We start from the raw sequence: 19,059 nt of genomic DNA on the forward strand, positions 1-19,059 counted from the left end.
AGCTAACATCCACCATGACTGGTAACTGTCTTGAAGTATCAGTGCAGCCAGCCCCATCTGAGATAATACCACTTTCAACCAATAATTAAGGATGGTTATCCACATCTGGGTCTCCACACTTATGACTCCCAGTTGCAATCTTAATGTTATTTTAGAAACGCATTTAGGTACTTGCATAATCAATCTTAGAAACTTGGATTATACCATCTCTACAGGGGCAAAGTTCAGAGGATGGACCCAGCTATGCACTGTAAAGTAGATATGCCACCCACTACATTTGCCTCAAATAGTTTTCAGGACTGTCTACCTTGTATTTATTTGTAGACTGTAAACCTTTTTGGAACTGGGAACAAACTTATTCCTTTTTTCTGTGTAAACTGATTTTAAAACATTTTTGTTGAAAAGCAGTATATAATTATTCTTTAATATTATTTATTATTTATTTATTTTACATATTTTTATACCGCCCAAAACTTACGTCTCTGGGTGGTTTACAACACAATAAAAGCAACATTAAAACATTAGTTAAAAACAAAAAAGAAATTTTAAAAATGACAATTTAAAAATTTTAAAACAATATTCTAAAACAGACACCCCCAAACTGCGGCCCTCCAGATGTTGCTGAACTACAACATCCAGCATACCCAGCAACAAAAAATTGTGTCTAGGGATGCTGGAAGTTGTAGTTCTGCAACATCTGGAGGGCTGCAGTTTGGGGATGCCTGTTCTAAAGCAACATTAAAAACAATCAAAACAGTATCAGTTAAAAGCCTAGGTGAACAGGTGAGTCTTTAAAGACTTTTAAAAATTTTTCAGAGATGGGGAGGCTCTTATTTCACTAGGGAGTGTATTCCAAAGCCTCGGGGCAGCAACGGAGAAGGCCCGTCCCTGAGTAGCCACCAGACAAGCCAGTGGCAAATGCAGACGGACCTCTCCTGATGATCTCAATGGGCGGTGGGATTCATAATGAAGAAGACGTTCTCTTAAATACCCAGGGCCCAAGATGTTTAGGACTTTATAAGTTATAACTAACACCTTGTATTTTGCCCAGAAACATATTGGCAACCCATGTAACTCCTTCAATACAGGAGTAATATGGTCTCTCCTAGATGCCCCAGAAACCAGCCTGGCTGCCGCATTCTGGATCAACTGTAGTTTCAGGACTACATACAAGGACAGCTCCACACAGTAATCCAGTCTGGAGGCTACCAGCAGATGTACCACTATTTTGAGGTCATCTATCTCAAGAAATGGATGCAGCTGGCGTATCAGCCGAAGCTGATAGAAGGCACCTCTGGCCACTGCCTCAATCTGGGACACCAGGGAGAGACTTGGATCCAGCAGTACCCCCAGACTGCTTACCTGTTCCTTCTGGGGAAGTGTGACTCTATCCAGAACAGGCAAATAAAAATCATCTCCCAAGTTTCGACCTCGCACAAGGAGTACCTCTGTCTTATCTGGATTCAGTCTCAGTTTGTTATCTCTCATCCAGCCCATTACTGACTCCAGGCAGGCATTTAGGGAGGTTATGCCCTCTCCTGATGGTGCTGACATGGAGAAATAGATCTGGGTGTCATCAGCATACGGATAACACCCTGCACCAAATCTCCTGATGATCTCTCCCAGCGGTTTCATGTAGATGTTAAACAACATCGGAGACAATACGGAGCCCTGAGGGACACCATACAAAAGTTCAGATTTTGAAGAACAACAGTCTCCAAGGGACACTATCTGGAACCTGCCCGAGAGGTAGGAGTGGAACCACTCGCAACCCCCTCAGACGCTCCAGAAGGATACTATGGTCAATAGTATCAAAAGCTGATAGTTAATAATAATAATAATAATAATAATAGTTTTTTCTTGTTCTTGTAGACTTGTTCTTTCTTGTAGGCCTGTTTTGTTTCATTGGTGTTGAATAGTTTCACAAATGGTCAAGAACACGAAACTATTCAACACCAATGAAACAAAACAGGCCTACAAGAAAGAACAAGTCCAGAACCGAGCAGAAAAACGGAGAAATAAACCCCTGCATGGTCAATATTTACACAATATAAGTGGAAAATCAGACATCACCAAGACCTGGCAATGGCTTAAGAATAGCAACTTGAAGAAAGAAACAGAGGGTTTAATACTGGCTGCACAAGAACAGGCACTAAGAACAAATGCAATAAGAGCAAAAGTTGAAAAATCCACAACAAACAGCAAGTGCTGCCTTTGTAAAGAAGCAGATGAAACAGTGGACCACCTGATCAGCTGTTGTAAGAAGATCGCACAGACTGACTACAAACAAAGGCATGACAAGGTAGCAGGGATGATACACTGGAACATCTGCAAAAAATACAAGCTCCCTGTAGCCAAGAATTGGTGGGACCATAAAATTGAAAAAGTTGAAGAAAATGAAAATGTAAAAATATGACGGGACTTCTGACTACAAACAGACAAACATCTGCCACACAATACACCAGATATAACTGTAGTGGAGAAGAAAGAAAAACAAGTCAAAATAATTTACATAGCAATACCAGGGGATAGCAGAATAGAAGAAAAAGAAATAGAAAAAATCACCAAATACAAAGATCTACAAATTGAAATTGAAAGGCTGTGGCAGAAAAAGACCAAAATAATCCCCGTGGTAATTGGCGCCCTAGGTGCAGTTCCAAGAGACCTTGAAGAGCACCTCAACACCATAGGGGCCACAGAAATAACCATCAGCCAATTACTAAAAGCAGCTTTACTGGGAACAGCCTATATTCTGTGACGATATCTATAACAGCAGCAACAACACTGACAATAAAATTCTGGCATCCCAGGTCCTTGGGAAGGACTCGATGTCTGGATAAAACAAACCAGTCAATAACACCTGTCTGACACTGTAAACAAGAGATAATAATAATACTAAATACTTGCTCATTCTTCTAGAGCTTCTTGAAGAAATTTATTTATTTATTTATTTATTTATTTATTTATTTATTTATTTATTTAATTTTTAAATTTATATACCGCCTTTCATTAAAACAATCCCAAGGTGGTTTACAGCAAAATTAAAATGACACAGTTAAAATATTAATCTAAAATATAAGACAAATTTTTAAAACACAATTATAAAAACAATACAAAATACAAGGTACAAAGAGCAGCAGCAGAGACAATCATATAAAAGCCTGGGTTAAAAAAAAAAAAGATTTAACATGCTTTCTGAAAGCTGTGATGGAGACTGAGGAGTGGCTAACTATAATAAAAACTGTCTTTTATATAATAATCCAATGTAAAACTTTTCACTTTTAATTAATTTATATATAGTCAATTTGATTAGATATATAATATGTTCTCATTCTGATTAATATTATGAGCTTGGAAGATAGCCATGAATCTGATGGAAACAGTGCTCCTGTTGATTTATAAACTAATTCTGTCTCTTCCCGCCCCTCTCCAATTTTTCCATAGGTGCTATAGGATAAAATGTACATGAAATATAGGATCAACATGTGAATTGAGGCTGTTTTCTTTTGTGCTTCTGAAAATTTAAATGTTTTCCATATAGCCTTTTAAATGTACGATTACTTTATAATGACAAATAGCAAAGCATGAATCACATTTGCTGTACTGTGCAAAGTCTGACTTGATTTATATCCTGCTCTGTCCCATGGGCTCAGAGCAGCTCACAACATTTTACCCCCTAAATTTTAATTTTCCTCTTAACCCCAAGAGGTTCGCAATCTAAAAAAAAAAAAAAAATGGCTTGGAGAAGAAAAGTGGCCAAATGAAATCAAATGACATTGCAAACATAACATAAAATTAGGAGGGAGGGAAAAAGAAGGGTGACGATGTGTGGTGTTAGTAGTGTGTCAAGAGCTGTGCCCAGGAGGGAGTTAGATGCTAACTCAGTGGCTAGGATGCTTCTTCACCTCCTCCATTAGTAGAAACAGCTGTTGATGGCAACTGTTGATGACCATCATTCGAAATGGTGCTGCAGGCTGGCAGGGGCAGGTCCCCCTGTGAGGGTGAGGGATGTTTTCAGGTGGCGAGTTGTCACAGGGTGCTAGGTTCAGGCCCCGCCCTCCTGTTGTAGGCGTTACCTAATTGCCGCCACCTCAGCTTCATTTCTGCTGTTGCTACTACCCTGCCCACTCTCTCCTTCCTCGACCCACCCTCCAGGTCAGAGACCAGCACTGAAACTGCCACTTTTTCTCCTCACCTTCTGGGTTCATGCACTTTTATCAGCCCATCTCTCACTGCCACGTGCTTTCCCCAGCAGCAGCAGCAGTGAGATGCTGGGGCTGGCAAAACTGGAGGCAACAAGCAGCGCACACTAGCACAGAGACAAGGGTAGAGCACGTGCTACTTCATGCCTGCTGTTTCTGGCCGCCTGATAATTACAAGGAGGGATGCAGCACGCACCCAGCCCAGGGAATAAGGGCACAGCACACATTGCTTTGCCCTTGCCCTGTCAGGCAGCTTGATTATGGCAAGGAAGAAGCAGCATGCACACTGTCAGTGCCAGTCTAGGACCTGGAAAATTGGGCAGGGACATAGGAAGCTGCCATATACTGAGCCAGACCATTGGTCCATATAGCTCAGTATTGTCTCCACAGAATGGCAGTGGCTTCTCCAAGGTTGCAGGCGGGAATCTCTCTCCACCCTATCTTGGAGAAGCCAGGGAAGGAATTTGAAACCTTCTGCTCTTCCCAGAGTGGCTCCATCCCCTGAGGGGAATATCTTACAGTGCTCACACTTCTAGTCTCCCGTTCATATGCAACCAGGGCAGATCCCTCTTAGCTAAGGGATCATGCTTGCTACCACAAGACCAGCTCTCCTCTCCAGGCTGCATCATGCCATACTCTAGGCTGGTGAGGGGTGTAGGCATTTGCAGCTCTCCTCAGGTGATGAGGGGAAACAAGCCACCCTTGTAGGCTGGGTTGGGGCCTGAGCTTGGAGTCGCTGAGTCCTAGAATGTGCCTCCTGATACAATCTGCTGTTTACTGTTGAACTGTAGAAATAGCTAAAGGGTGTACTACTGACACTTAGAAGAATTACGTCTGACAGAAAGCCACTCAGCCAGGAAATTTATCTGTCATTCTCCTTTCCTTATTTTCACGCATATGGTTGACCAGTAAATAAATGTGGTGTCCCCCCCCCCCTTACTGACTGATGGTAAGACCCTATTTGTCAAACACTTTCATACAAACGAGATGGGGCCTATTACTACCTGCAATATAGATGGAAATAATTTGGTGATGTATTGTTTTTTTATTTCTTTATTGTACTTCAGGACTGTAAGATTCTTACTATAGAAATCTTTATTGCTTGGTGATATTACCTTTTGTTGAACAAGGCCCATCTAGGCTAGAAAGTGCTTTTTATATTTATGCATTTGGTGGATAATGATTTATGGTTGGTTGTGCAACAATTGAAAATGATATAGGTTGTCTGATATGCTCCGTTTGGTGTAGAGAAAAGAGGGACAAACAAGTAATAATACAGGTCAGCCATGGAAAGAGATTATTTTATTGACAGCAAAGTAGATGTGCTGTTTGACTCCCTACATATAATACATAAATGATACTTAAATTATGGACAGAAAGAGATTCATCTTTGCTCTTTACCTAGCTCATACAAGACAAACATTTTATTTTATATGCAGATTCTAAACCCAGCTGCCTAGCAGTTGTTGATTTGGGGCAGTATAAAAATGGATATCTGATTAGCATGGGCATTGCCGTCTTTCCATTCTTTTAAAAAAACAGCACTTTGAAGGAATAGCCATTGAGTATCTGAAGATAAAGCATGTCCAGTAGCTGGTTCAGTCTCGTGATATTTCCTCCCACAGGGGTGATGAATGACTAGTTAGGTGGTAGTTAAACTTCCTAAATAGATTTTCTTCAATTAAATGTATGTTTTATGTGACCCATGCTAAGAGCCATCATTTATACTATCTGTTAGATCCTGCTTTAGAATATATTTTATCTGCAATGGTCTAATCTAAAATTGAAGGAATTATAATTCAGAAGAAGCTTAGACTCATTCTTGAGTATAAAGCTAATGTACTTTCTATTGGGGACTAAATATATTTTAATATTTAACATTCTCCTTACTACTCTTTGAAGTCTTTTTCGCCTTACAGTGCTGCCAATCAACAACACAGTTAGTGCGAGCAATTGAAAGATGATTTTGCGGCATCTTGCATCAATTGTAAAAATCCAGCTGTTATCATAGGACTGAGACCACTTTATTAAAGTATTCATAGCTTTATTTTTCAATGATATGTCTCTGCACTGCTAAACAAAACACACACAGGAAGGGGCTCAATCACTCTTCAGCCCTTTCTCCCAACACTGTTCCTGTGATCTTAATCTAGGTGCCTCACTTGAATTAAAATGGTATGTCCCAGAGAACCTAATCTGCTGATTCTTGGTAAGAGATGCTTAGAATGCTCTTTGTCACTAAGGGTCAAACTAAACATGACATAAAATATATTGCATGATAAAATGCATGATCACATTTCCATAAGTTACATTTTTTTAAAAACCACCAAAAAAAATAAGTTACAAAAAAAACACTACACAGGTGAAGGAGGCACCAAGCTAGATGCCCGGTCAATTGCAGATAAAGCTTCTGCTCTCTACTATCTTTCAAACAAATCTCTATCTATCTCTTTCGGCCCGGGGGGAGGGGAAATCTAGTGAGATTTTCATTTGTTCATGGAAAATCTGTGTGTATTATTGTCCCCTATCCTTTTTCACTTTAAGGCTGGGTTTGGTACCTTTTTAATTGGTAACTACATAACAGAAGAATAACATACAAGTTCCACCTTTTTGAATGGCGTCTCTTCCACACACACAAAAGTACATAGATGTCTGACTGGAAGGAAAATGAAGAGAGCAAAAACACAACTTCAGATGTTGTAACTTTGTCTTTTCTGCTGTTTAATTTATATTCCTGCTGTATTATCATAATGATCACACAACAGCCTGCAGTGAATATATATATATTGATATATAATATGAATAAAATATAATCAAAGTATGCATCTAAAGGCAAGTCATAAAATGGCTTCCTGTAGTAGGAAAATAAGCCCATATAATTTATTACTTCTGTCTTGCAGTTGACTTCAAACCTCATGCTAGCATGGATACAGTCCACCACATGCTGCTCTTTGGATGTAACAATCCTGCTTCAGATGAAGATTACTGGTAAGAAGTACAGACTTGTAATCAAGGCATTGGCTTAATTAGTTATCTGGGATAATAACTATCAGGGAAGAGGAGAAGGGAAGAACCAGTGACAATACAAGTTGAGAAGGGAGGTCCATGTTAAACAATGTACAACCAAGGGTTTATTCTCATTGCTTTGCTGCCAACCTGTCCTTTTTTTAGTGAAGGGAGGAAGGAAATAAATTTGCGTGTAAGACAGGCAATTACTACTTCAGATACTTGCATTGGTACCAAAAGTTGCATTTACATGAGACATGTTGTTTTCTTATGTTGTATCTGTGTTTTCATAATTGTGTGTGATTTTGCATGTACAATAACAAAAAGAACATGCTACTTGATGAACATTAAGGTGGATTGGGGTGTGGGGGAAGAGGAAGGGATAAAGAATAAGAGTCCATAAGTATTTGTCTCGAGGCCTAGTGTGGGAAATGCAAATTAGTGTAATAAGATTTGTAACATTTTTACATGGTCAAAAGTTAGCCATGGGCAGATAAAATGTTGGGCTTGTCAGTTTAGTACTGTGAATTCAAATTTGTGTCACAATTATATGACCAAAGCTGTCAAAGTGCACTAAAAAGACCCTCACACTTGTCCTTTACTGAATCAAAATATAGCTACTTATTTTCTGCAGTGGTGTTCAAAGTTTTCTTTCAATACTTCCCATTTGCTATGGAATTTCTGTTTCTAAAAGAACACTAGGGTTTATTCATAGCTACAGTTTCATACAGTCGACCAAATTCCTGGAGGAAAAAAGTGCTTAATTTCTGTACTGACTGTTTTGAACTTGGTTTACTTCCCAACTGTTGTGGTGGCGGCTGGTGCTTTGGATTTTTAACCATGTTAATATTTATTTATTTGTCTTATTTATGTATACTACCCTATATAGAATCTCAGAGCAATTATGTAATATAAGTAAGGAGGCAGATGTGGCAGGACCTCATGTCTTCCCTGGTATCTGTATGTACCTCCTTAGAGAACCTCAGAACTATTGATATAGAGCCAGGCCTCACAACCTCTGTCTGACTAACATCCAGACTAACTCTCCACTAATGTGCAAGGGTTTTGCACTATGCAAGGAGGGGAATTTTCAGTGTTCTTACCTTCCCTCTGCAAGTCCCCGTGCCTCCTGACTACAGTCAGGAACATTGTTTATCCTACAGTCAGGAACATTGTTTTGGGAGCCACAAGAGAGTACAGAGGGAAGAGGAGTTTGCCAAAAACTGCCCCCTATCTTCCACAACAGAAAACCCTGGTACATCAATGGAGAATGTTGGCCAAGAATTCCACTGTTACTTGAGACAAGGTTTTCTGTTCCAGAAGAGTGGAAAACTTCTCAGCATATCTCCAGTGGCTGTTGTCTTCCTTGAATAACTTGCACTGCGATTCATTCACTTAATATATAACTCGCTCACTTTGGTAGTCAGTTCAAAATAGAATTGTAAGGAATCAATTTTTAGTGGAACCAACTAGAAATTTCCTGGATTTCTATGGGAAGAAACCATATTTTGCTCTGTTAAGTTGCTAGGAAGAATATATCATTTCTTTAGAGGAAAAGCCATTGCACTGCTAAGAACCTCTCAAATCCATTGGTGTCTAAAGTTATCTTAGATGGGATGAGCCTTTAGGTTTTTGCTGATAGGAACATAGGTTATGCTTGGATATACAGTACATATTCAGTGCTTCAGAATTCGTTCTGTGTAGCATTTCAGATGGTTATTAAATTTAAGTCATCGAACTTTAATCAAGTTTAAATCATTAGATAAATCAACTCAAGCTTTAGTCAATTAGTAGTGCAAATTTTAACCTGTGTCTTTTTTGAGGTATTGAAGAAAGCATGAAGATACCACTCCTTGACAGAAGGAAAGGCCATCTTCATTTTTTTAATTCCATATTTCTCTAACACACTAGAAGCAAAACAGCTTAAAAAAATTTTTTCCACATCCCCAGCTGCAAGGATGACACACACACCAAGCATTGGATAAAAAGGGTTGCAACTTTATTAAATGTTTTGAATTAGTGAACTGGATATTGAAACTCCTTGCAGTGCGGGGCTAACGAGGCTGGATGTCAGACTTTATGTCCTTCCTCAAGCTTCCTATGGCTGACGCACCCTGGCTCAAAGGTAGAAGCAGTGCAAGCTGGCTTTCTCTTCATCCTTGCCAACCCAGAAGGTCAGGGCAACTTCTAGTGCTTTATCCTCCTGAAGCCGCACAGCCTTTAAGGTTTGTGAAGGCCTGAAGTAGGTGTAATGGCCAGTCGTAGCCCCTGAGCTATGAAGCCTCTAAGGACCACTTCACCCTTTCAAAAGACCCAAGGGTGCTCACTGATACCAAATGCTTCTAAGCATCCACAAAGCCCGGACTTCACCTGCTACAGGGTGAGGTCATCCCAGCTTGACCTCAAACCCCCCCAACACAAAATAATTCAGCAAACCCTCGCTGTAGATCCACCAAATACATGTCACATCCATTCACAGACAAATGGAGTCCATTCAGCTGGAAAAAGTAAGAAGAGGAGTACATTATACCGGGCGCAGAACAAAGCTGCCCCCATTCGCAACCACATAGCTGCCAGTGGCTGCATAATCTTCCTCCTTGCTCTTTCCACCAAACTCTGAACACCCTTCCAAACCCTACGTTGCAACAGATATATCCACCATATTACCACCCCAGGAATCTAGGCCCGGATGGAGGCAGAATCCAACATGGCTTGCTGAATCAAAGAAAGGCCAGTTCACTTAGCCAGATCACCTTCCCCTAAACCAATTATCAAAACCCAGGGCAGGACAGTAACATTCATTCATTCGTTCGTTCGTTTATCATTTACAGGTATATCCTACCCTTTCTCCAAGGGTTTTATCCTTGCAACAACCCTGTGAGATAGGTTAGGAGAGATACATGACTGGCCCAAAGTCACCTAGTGAGTTGCATGGTTGAATGTGGATTTGTACTCCGGTCTTTCTGGTCCTAGTCCAACATTCTAGTCCAACATTCTACACTATGTTGGATCTCTCATATTGCAACACTATGCTGTCCAGTATTACTTGCACAGCACCAGAAGCAGCTAGCAGCACAGCATAACCCTCATCCCCAACGGCAAACTCATGCTCACTTTCCCAAACCAAGTTGGATTCCCATCTGGGAGGTAATGGCTCGTCTCTAGGCCCAAAAAGAAATAGAATGGCCATATATCAAAACACACACAGGAGCCGCCGCTCCACCAGCACCTGCATGCTTGTTTCCAAAACCAAGTTGGTCTCTAATCTGGGAGGTACTGGCTTGTCCGTAGGTCCAGAAAACAATAGAGTCAAAACATGCCCAGGAGCAGCTGCTCTGCCAGCACCTGCCAAGAAAATCAGGAGATGAGAATACCCTGCAATAGGCAGGGGAAGAAAAATAGCACCAATCAGTGGGAGCTGCATAAAACTCTCATGCACTGATGCCTTGAAGTGAACATTTGTGGGACTGAATAAATCAAATGACAGTAGGTAGCCAGTGTTCCAAGTCAGAATTAACAGCACTCTTTGGGGGAATCAACATCAACGGACCCTGGAGCAGGGTATCCCTAGTTATTCTACATGCCTGTATTGTATTGTCCTGCTGTTTACCAACCATAATAAATATTTACTCGTCTATACCACAGATATTGATGATACTGCTGCTCCTAGGGAAATACGCAGCTGAAAATACCAAACGATTTAAACATAACTGTATGGTATCTCATTTGAACTGTATGTATTAGAAGCCCTGCATTTAATATTGGTCTTATTTAGTCAAGCTGCCCGTCTTACTTCCCAATCTTCTTATTTCCTTGTTATTGCATAAATTATCATATTTCACTTCTCAAGACCCAGTGTTCTTCCATCCCCAGCTGACTTGTCATTAAATTTTTCCCAAGCGGTATACCTTTATTATGTATACATACGTAAATACGTATACATTTATTAAACTGGCAAAATAGTTGCCCCACTAGCAATCTCTCTCCTCCATCACTGTCAGCCCCCTGTTCTCCCCAACAAGGATGGCTCACTACTCCTTTGTGTAACCAAAAGATCCCTCCTGCTCTGCCTTCTTACTACCAAGTAGGCGAGACATGCCAATTCTTCCTCCTTAAATTAACAGGAGACTTGGAATGCTTGTCCAAAACCAGCCAAAATGTAACTGCTCACAGCATTTGCTTGCCTGGGTTATTTAAAATCCCCCTGATAGCTGTAAAGTAGCAATTCCAACAATGAACCCACCTTAAATTTAGAGGTGGCCACTGGTTTTTCCCAAACACATTGTATCTACCATAGATATACACTGGAGAATAATGAATCACCTGCTTGATATGCTATATATACTATAGTATACTATACTATATACTAATATATAATTTTGAGTAACATTTGGAGCAACAACTTGAACAAGAACTAGTAAGAAAAAAGATCTGGAAGGACTATATATCTACATGTATAAGGACTATGGGCATAATTGACCTTCAGCCATACTTTTTGGGGTCTAGAACACAGACAATTTCTTTCGTAATTGTGTGTTTCATTATATATGTTTAATCTATCCGTGTTTCATGAAAGTTGTGTGTGTGAATAGACTCTTATACACGGTATATATACTACCCAGTATATGTTTTGTTCTCTGGTCTGGGTATCCTCTATTCTTTCATCATATATACCTACCAAAACAAACTTGGTAAACCGGCAGTTATTGTTTCTCATACTGTACAGGTGTGCAAAGGATCCCCATATTGATATACCATTACAAGAAGAGCAGATCCTCAACCATACTTAGGATGAAGGATACAGATTTACAAGAATAGCAACTCCAAATTGATTTGGAGTGCAGCTTTTCTGTCATCCTGAAGGCTACAGATTTGAAGGTGGCCTTGGTCACTAAATAAAATCCAAGCTGATTTGGAGTCAGGCTTTCTGTCAGTCACCAGCGCCCCACCATCCCACTACTTGTTGCATCCATATCCCCACCTTTTAACACTATTGCCTCATTACTGTGTCACAGTATTCGTTAGTTAAATAATCCCTGTCTCTTCAGGTTTAGTGCACCACTTCATCTACGTCAGCTAACTGTTGCCATGCCTCCCAATTAGGAGAACCAACCAGAATAAAACAATTGTTCTTTCAATCCATTTTTGTATGATGAATTCATGCCATAATTTGCTGGTTCAGGTGATCCATCAAATTACGTTCACGCTAGAGTGAACCCCACCCCCAAGTGATGGCCCAATGGTCCATCAGTGCCCTCCCCCTCCTTCTCTTCTCTGATCAGGGCGGCCCATTTTGCCGCTGCTTAAGTGAGGGTAGGGCACACAGCCTGCCCCCTGCGTGAGGCCGAGGGCTGGCCCATTAGAATTTGCCCTAAACATGTTAGAAATGTCCCCCACAAGGATTTATCAACTAAAACTTTAGTACATTGATTTACTGGTTAAATGGATTAAAGATTGCAATCCCAATATAAATATAACCTTGAAGTTTCAGAATAGCAAGCAAGTTGCAAATTTCTACACCTTCATTCTCATCAATAAGATATTGCTATTAATAAATCAGAAGTAGCTTTGAAATACCTTTTAAATTTTGATTAAGTTATTAATATTTGAAAAGGCCAGTCTCTAAAACAAGTAACTAGAAGTTCAGACTTGGCCCCAAAGAGTTATAAGATTGGAAAGGTATTCTGTTATAAGTTACTGAAAACTATTCAATAGAATTTGATACTGAAATCCCTGTTGGTTGTTTTAAAATGGTTTTACACATTCTTACTGCTGTATAATTGGTACACTCCTTATGGATCAAACACTTTTTTTCTTAATTGGCACTAATTTGTGCATTTTTATTTCATTATTTGAGCTACCTTCAGCCCATTTCTGCTATAACATACTTTGTATAATGATGATACATTATTTGTAGTGATACATTCTTTAGCAGGGGTCCACATATTTTCACTGGGCTTTAACATTTTTCTTTCGGCTTTAACATAATTATTTTTCTACCCCACTACACATTTCCTGCTTCATCCCAGCCATCCCAAGATCCCTCTCCTCTCTCATAGTTCATTGTTGTGCCCCAACAGACACTGGGCTCTTGCAGCTTCCTGAGTAGGTATTGGTGATACACTAGAAATTATGGTGATATCCAGCTGCTTTCTGTCTTTTTCCAAGATATTCTTAAAAGGTCTACCAAGACCCAGTGAGATTTGCTTCACAGTCTGAAATAGGCAAATTCTCTGTTACCTTAACGGCTGAGGCCTGTACCTTACTGAGGTACTAAGAGTAATACTTCCCTATCGCTGGATCTCCCAACTCTCTGGAAAAAAATTGGTTTGAGATATTCAAATGGGATCTAAACATATCAGTGTTTTACCTTTCAAGGAGCCAGAGGTCTGACATGGTTACTTCCCATGTGATCCACTCTCATCCCTGTTATTTTTTTCATCCAAGTATGGCTGGACAGTGTTGGAACCAGCAATCATTCTAATTCATTAATGATGATTTCTGTATTATGTCTGTAGAAAAACTACATCTTGAACATTAGTTGAATTGGTACTTGGGTCTTCTCTCATTTTGCTTTTTGAAGTCTGCTGGGCTCTAAACAGAGACCCACAATCTGCAATTGTTACTGGTTCGTGAGTTTCACTAAGGATAGATGTGAAAGGCAGTTCTTCCAGAGGGTCTGATTGTGTGAGCAATTAAAAATGGCCATCTACATTTGGTTAGTGTTGACTTTGTCTACCAGCTTTCATTGACGTCAAATACTGAACTATTGTGCCTCCTAAACACAGATCTGATTAGTTTTGTGTTTTGCCTTCACATTTGTTCAGATTGCCATTTAATGTGAATGGACATGCTTGTAGCTGTAATGATCTTTTAATCGGAAAAGGTCTAAGCAGAAAGCTGACCTATTATTCAAGAACACTAAATCATCAAGAAATACATTGATCAGAACTACTGATATTTTTCATTGGGTGTTCTGGGCTGTGTCATTAGGACAGTACAGAAGCAGTGAGTACATGCCAGATTTTAGATAAACCTTTTAACTTGAGCACCCATGTATGTTGTGATAGAAAATCAATGTTTAATCTAGTCTTCGGTTGCTTGCATAAAGTCTCACTTGCTTTAATTTTGTTGTCCACTTTGGTGCTTGCAATGTACTCCTCTCTACCTGTAAAAGTGGGCAATGTTCTGTTAAGAACTACTTTGCTCAGAGGGGCAGATTCTTTCCTGCATTCTCCCACCCCCCACCCCATCTGCTTGAGTTTCTGACTGTGTTTTTGAAAGAAAAAAAGTCAAGCCAAATAAAATTTTATTAACTCTTCTTTATTAGTCAACTGCATTCGGTAAATTAGCAAATATAGATCAGCAACATTTCCCCATGGGTTGATATCATTATCATATTGGGTGGGAATATGGTCTTGCCTGGTGGTATTAATATACTGTCTAGATCGGCTAGCTGGCCAATAAAGGATTGAAAACGTTAACACTTTTAAGCTTCTAGAACAGAAATTACATATGTCTTGTACTGGTCAATAGCATAAGATGTACACTGCTATGCTTTTTGTTTTTAAAAAAGTGGTTATTTTATTTTAAAAGGAATTTATTTTATAAATATATATTTTTCAAAACCTAAAAAATAAGTATAGTGGCTGACATCCCAGCTAACCTTGCACTTACCCAAGTTGTGTTAAGTGTGGAGCTTGTGTTCCACGCTAATGTTACACTAGTACAAACATGTCTAGTGTTTACACCACAAGGGACACAACCTGCGACGTGCCTCATATATTTTGCATGGGAATTATGCGCAATAATGCAATTTTGAAAATCCCTGTGATTTAGTGGAACTATGCAACCTTCTTGGACTAGCACAACTTTGTTCTTTGCACAAGCTCAGCATTGGGGTGATGGCCACTGAAAGAAGCTGCTGACAAAACTTCTAACCCTCACACTGATGGTGGAATCAAATTAATGTGGAGAAGTAGGGGAAATTGACACTTTGCCTTCTTCAGCTTGATACTGCTCATATTGCCTAGTTATGCCCTGTTAATTGCCCTGTTGTGTTTCATGACCCTGTGCCCTTCTGAGTTTTTGTAAATAAGCGTGTATACTCTCATTATATTGTGGTCATTTTTACCCCAATAGCATGGAAAACAGGGCTTGAAAGTATTAGGTGGCCTAGTGACCTCAAACCCCCCCTCCTCCAAAAAAAAAAATGCTGTTGAAAAGATTGATAGTATGCTCTCTATAGGTGTTTAGACCAGAATCTATTCTTTCTACTTGTTGTGAGAAAGGCACATATAGGGCAAAATATAGCATTTTGTTTGTGTCATTAAATGTCAGTTTTGTGTGTACAAAATGTCTTTACAAAAGCATTTCAGCATCAATACCCCAAGAGAACAAGGAATCCTTTTACAAACTTGAAATGTGGTACCTTTTTTTAAATAGATAGAATGTTCCTCGTGTGAACCATCAACATCATTTCTTTTTCTATCACAGCTGTTTATAGAGTTCATGTTGAACAATAATTAGCAGTAAAGCATGTGATGCCATCTTAGCTCCCCATTCATTTGCTAGCTGGCTAGTAGGTTATTTGCAAAAAACTTTTCTTGGCTAGCTCCAGAGATCTCAGCAGGTGGCCAGACTTTCTGACATATCTCAATTAAGGATCCTCAGTTGGGCAGAGTATTGGTGGAATCACCCCAGCTAACTTGGCAAAGAGGCACCTTTTAACATGGTGATTTGCTTTTATTTAGCAGGGGGAGAGTAACTGGCCCTATCCACCCCCAGCACAGTACCTCCAGTGACTGTTGCTGGTGTATATCTTGTGTTTCTTTTCAGATTGTGAGCCCTTTGGGGACAGGGATCCATCTTATTTATTTATTATTTCTCTTTGTTAACCACCCTGAGCTATTTTTGGAAGGGTGGTATAGGAATTGAATGAATGGATGATGATGATGATAATAATAATAATCTTGTTAAGACAGATCAAAAGATTGCCTGAAGTTTTCTCAAGCTATCAACAAACTTTAAGGATAGCCCAGAGAAATACAAAGTCGATCAAAGAGATCCACTAGTTAGAATCTATTGGAAGGGACATGTTCAAAGTTTTGTAAAATGCAGGAATTCTGGGTAGGCTTTCTGAGAAGCTTGGGCTATTCATTATTTTATTTATTTATTATCTATGTCACCTGATATGTGCATCTCTAGGCAGAGTACACAATTTAAAACACAACAATGATAAAAACAGAGTGAAAACAGTTAAAACATTTTCACAGAATAAAAAGTTAAAACAATCTCATGAGATCAAAACAATTGAACAGTTTAAAATTAATTTCAGTTAAGTCTGAGGAAACAAGTGTGTCTTGAAGCAAACAGGTAAGGAGATGCTCTTAGATTAACAGGGAGCATATTTTCCTTCCTGCAGCAGAGATTTAGCATTGAGTCAGCCAAACAGCTGTGCTAGCCATGAGCACTATCGGAAGCTAAGGTACACATAGGAGCTACTGGTTCCCTCAGCACACTCCTGCCTCCTTCTCTCCATTGTGTTCGTCCTCTTTCCATGCCACTGTTGCATTGGCTCCCAGTCCACAAAGAAACAGCAGGAGGCTACATATAAGCATGGGGTGTGTGAGGATTCTGCAAGCTTGCCTGTTGAAGAGATGAGTCTGGCAGAGTACACCAAGATAAGTGCCCAGGTGTAACAATTTTGAAAATATTGCACAATTGTAAAAATGATTCATTATGTAATCAACTGCTTCTCTTCATCAAGAAGCCTGAAAGCAAAAGTGGGCTTTCTGGTGGGTAATTAAGGGTAGCTGGTGGGTGATTAAGAGTGCTTAATGTCCATCCAATGAAAATGTTGTTGGGTACCAAGCCAAAAGAGATTTTTTTTTCTCCTGGTATGTTTCTTTCAGGGACTGTGATGGGGGAACATGCTTGGACACATCTAACATTTTGTATGCTTGGGCCAGAAATGCTCCACCAACAAGACTACCAAAAGGTATGGGATTTTCCATCCTACTACATTCCAAACAAGTGTGTGATGGCACAGCATACTTAGTTGAAAGGTTTTTACACTTAATGACTATTTTACAGAGATGTCTATATCTAACAATGGATTTATGTACAAATATTGTTGTAGTCATTCCCAAAGTGCTATCTTAAAAAAAAAAAAAGTTTCACATTCTTCAGAGTATGAAGTTGGTCATCTAAATCATGGGTTCTCAACCTTGGGTCCCCAGAAGTTGTTGGACTTCAACTCCCATAATCCCCAACCAAAGACCATTGGGGCTGGGGATTATGGGAACTGAAGTCCAGTAACATCTGTTGACCCAAGGTTGAAAATCCCTGATCTAGATAAACTGCTACAAAAATTGTATGTGTCTTTTGGAAATTGGGAGGTTTATTCTGGACTGTGAATCCTTTGGCGGGAGGGAAGCATTTTCTCATTCCTTTTGCTGTATAAAGAACTTAGATGACTTTTCTTGAAAAGTGGCATATAATATTAAATAAACTGTAGAAATAATAATACTGGCTGGCATATGCAGCTATAACATATCTGCTTCTGAAGCACTGGAGCTCACATTGGGGGAGAGGTAATTTTATTGATCTCTCCTTCCTCCCAAAAGCTATCCATACCCCACCTGTATGAAGCAGGTGACAGCAGGTAGCAAGGTAGCAAACAAGCGAGGCAGCCACGTATCAAGCTAGCTAGTGGCAAGGCAACTGAGTGCTGCAGGACTGCTGCACCAGCAAGTGAGGGCTGAGGCTAAAGAGCTTAAGTAAGAGCCAGGAAGTCTCCATCCACTTTCTGATATTGCTCAGCTTCATCCCCATAGTTGTGCTTGACTCTGTCCCCTCCTTCTGAGGTGGCCCCTCGGCCTCATGAGGAAACGCTTCCAGCATCAGCCAGAGAGCTTCCAGTTGAGGGTTGTAACTGCGGCCAGTGGTGGCATTCTTGGATGTCTGGGGGAAACACTGGTAATTCCCCTGTGGAAACTAGGTCACCAGAATACAGTTTTCCTTGGGAGTTATCTCACTCCTGTGTTCCATAGGGCCTTGAAGGGTGGAACTGAACAATGGAGAGATCTCTGGCTCTGGATTAGGGAAATAGTTGTTGTGGGCTGCACTTCCTGAGGACTCCCCAGGGTACCTGGACTCTGACGAAAGTCCTCTGAGTCCTCTGCACAAAAGTATGTCCCTGAGGATTGTGCAGCCCTCTGAGACAATTTCACATTACTCAAGAGTGCTTCCAGAGAAAGAGGTGATCAGTGAAAATCACTCCCCCTGCACAAGCCCCCATGCTTTAGAAATGGGAATACAAGCCTTGTGAATGAGCCTTTTTTGACTGTCAAAAAATGCTTTACTTAGGATGTCAGACACAGTGTTTTGGGAGCTGGGAGTTTTCATCTTCCTTTTTAATCCGAGCCTGAACAAATTTCACTACATAGTCAACTGTTGTGTTCCTTGCTTTTCTGTAGTTGAAGATAACCTTTATGGTTTACGAATGATGGATTGTTGGTGAAGTCTGTCTGGCATGTAGCAGGACGCTATCCACATGATTCCTATCTTGCATTACACCATGTCAAGTTCTGTGTTTCATATTTCCACTAACAGTGCATTAGGCAAATGTCTTAAAGAAATTCAGATATAAAGTTGGAATACCTTGTTTTATTTGATCTCCTTATTCCTTATAGCCAGGTTGAATGAAGAATTCACAACTCTAATGTTTTTCATTCAGAGCTAATAATTCAGGAATGATTCTTCTGGCTGACATCCTGTCTTAACAGCTTAAGAGCTACATGAGAAACATCAGTGCTTCTGATGGGTTTGAATAACACAGCATTGGTGT

General features: G+C 40.0%; 1 protein-coding gene across 7 annotated transcripts in view; it reads left to right on the forward strand.

The window, feature by feature from the left end:
• Positions 1–19,059, forward strand: part of PAM (peptidylglycine alpha-amidating monooxygenase) — a 247,407-nt gene that overhangs the window by 129,776 nt on the left and 98,572 nt on the right. For all 7 annotated transcript variants that reach the window (XM_053291370.1, XM_053291368.1, XM_053291367.1 and 4 more), the window contains exons 5-6: positions 7,103–7,190; positions 17,123–17,208. In XM_053291370.1, coding sequence (XP_053147345.1) covers positions 7,103–7,190; positions 17,123–17,208 — 174 coding nt within the window. The remainder of the gene's footprint in view (positions 1–7,102; positions 7,191–17,122; positions 17,209–19,059) is intronic.

The sequence above is a fragment of the Hemicordylus capensis genome, chromosome 2 (assembly GCF_027244095.1).
Source record: "Hemicordylus capensis ecotype Gifberg chromosome 2, rHemCap1.1.pri, whole genome shotgun sequence".
NCBI lineage: Eukaryota > Metazoa > Chordata > Lepidosauria > Squamata > Cordylidae > Hemicordylus > Hemicordylus capensis.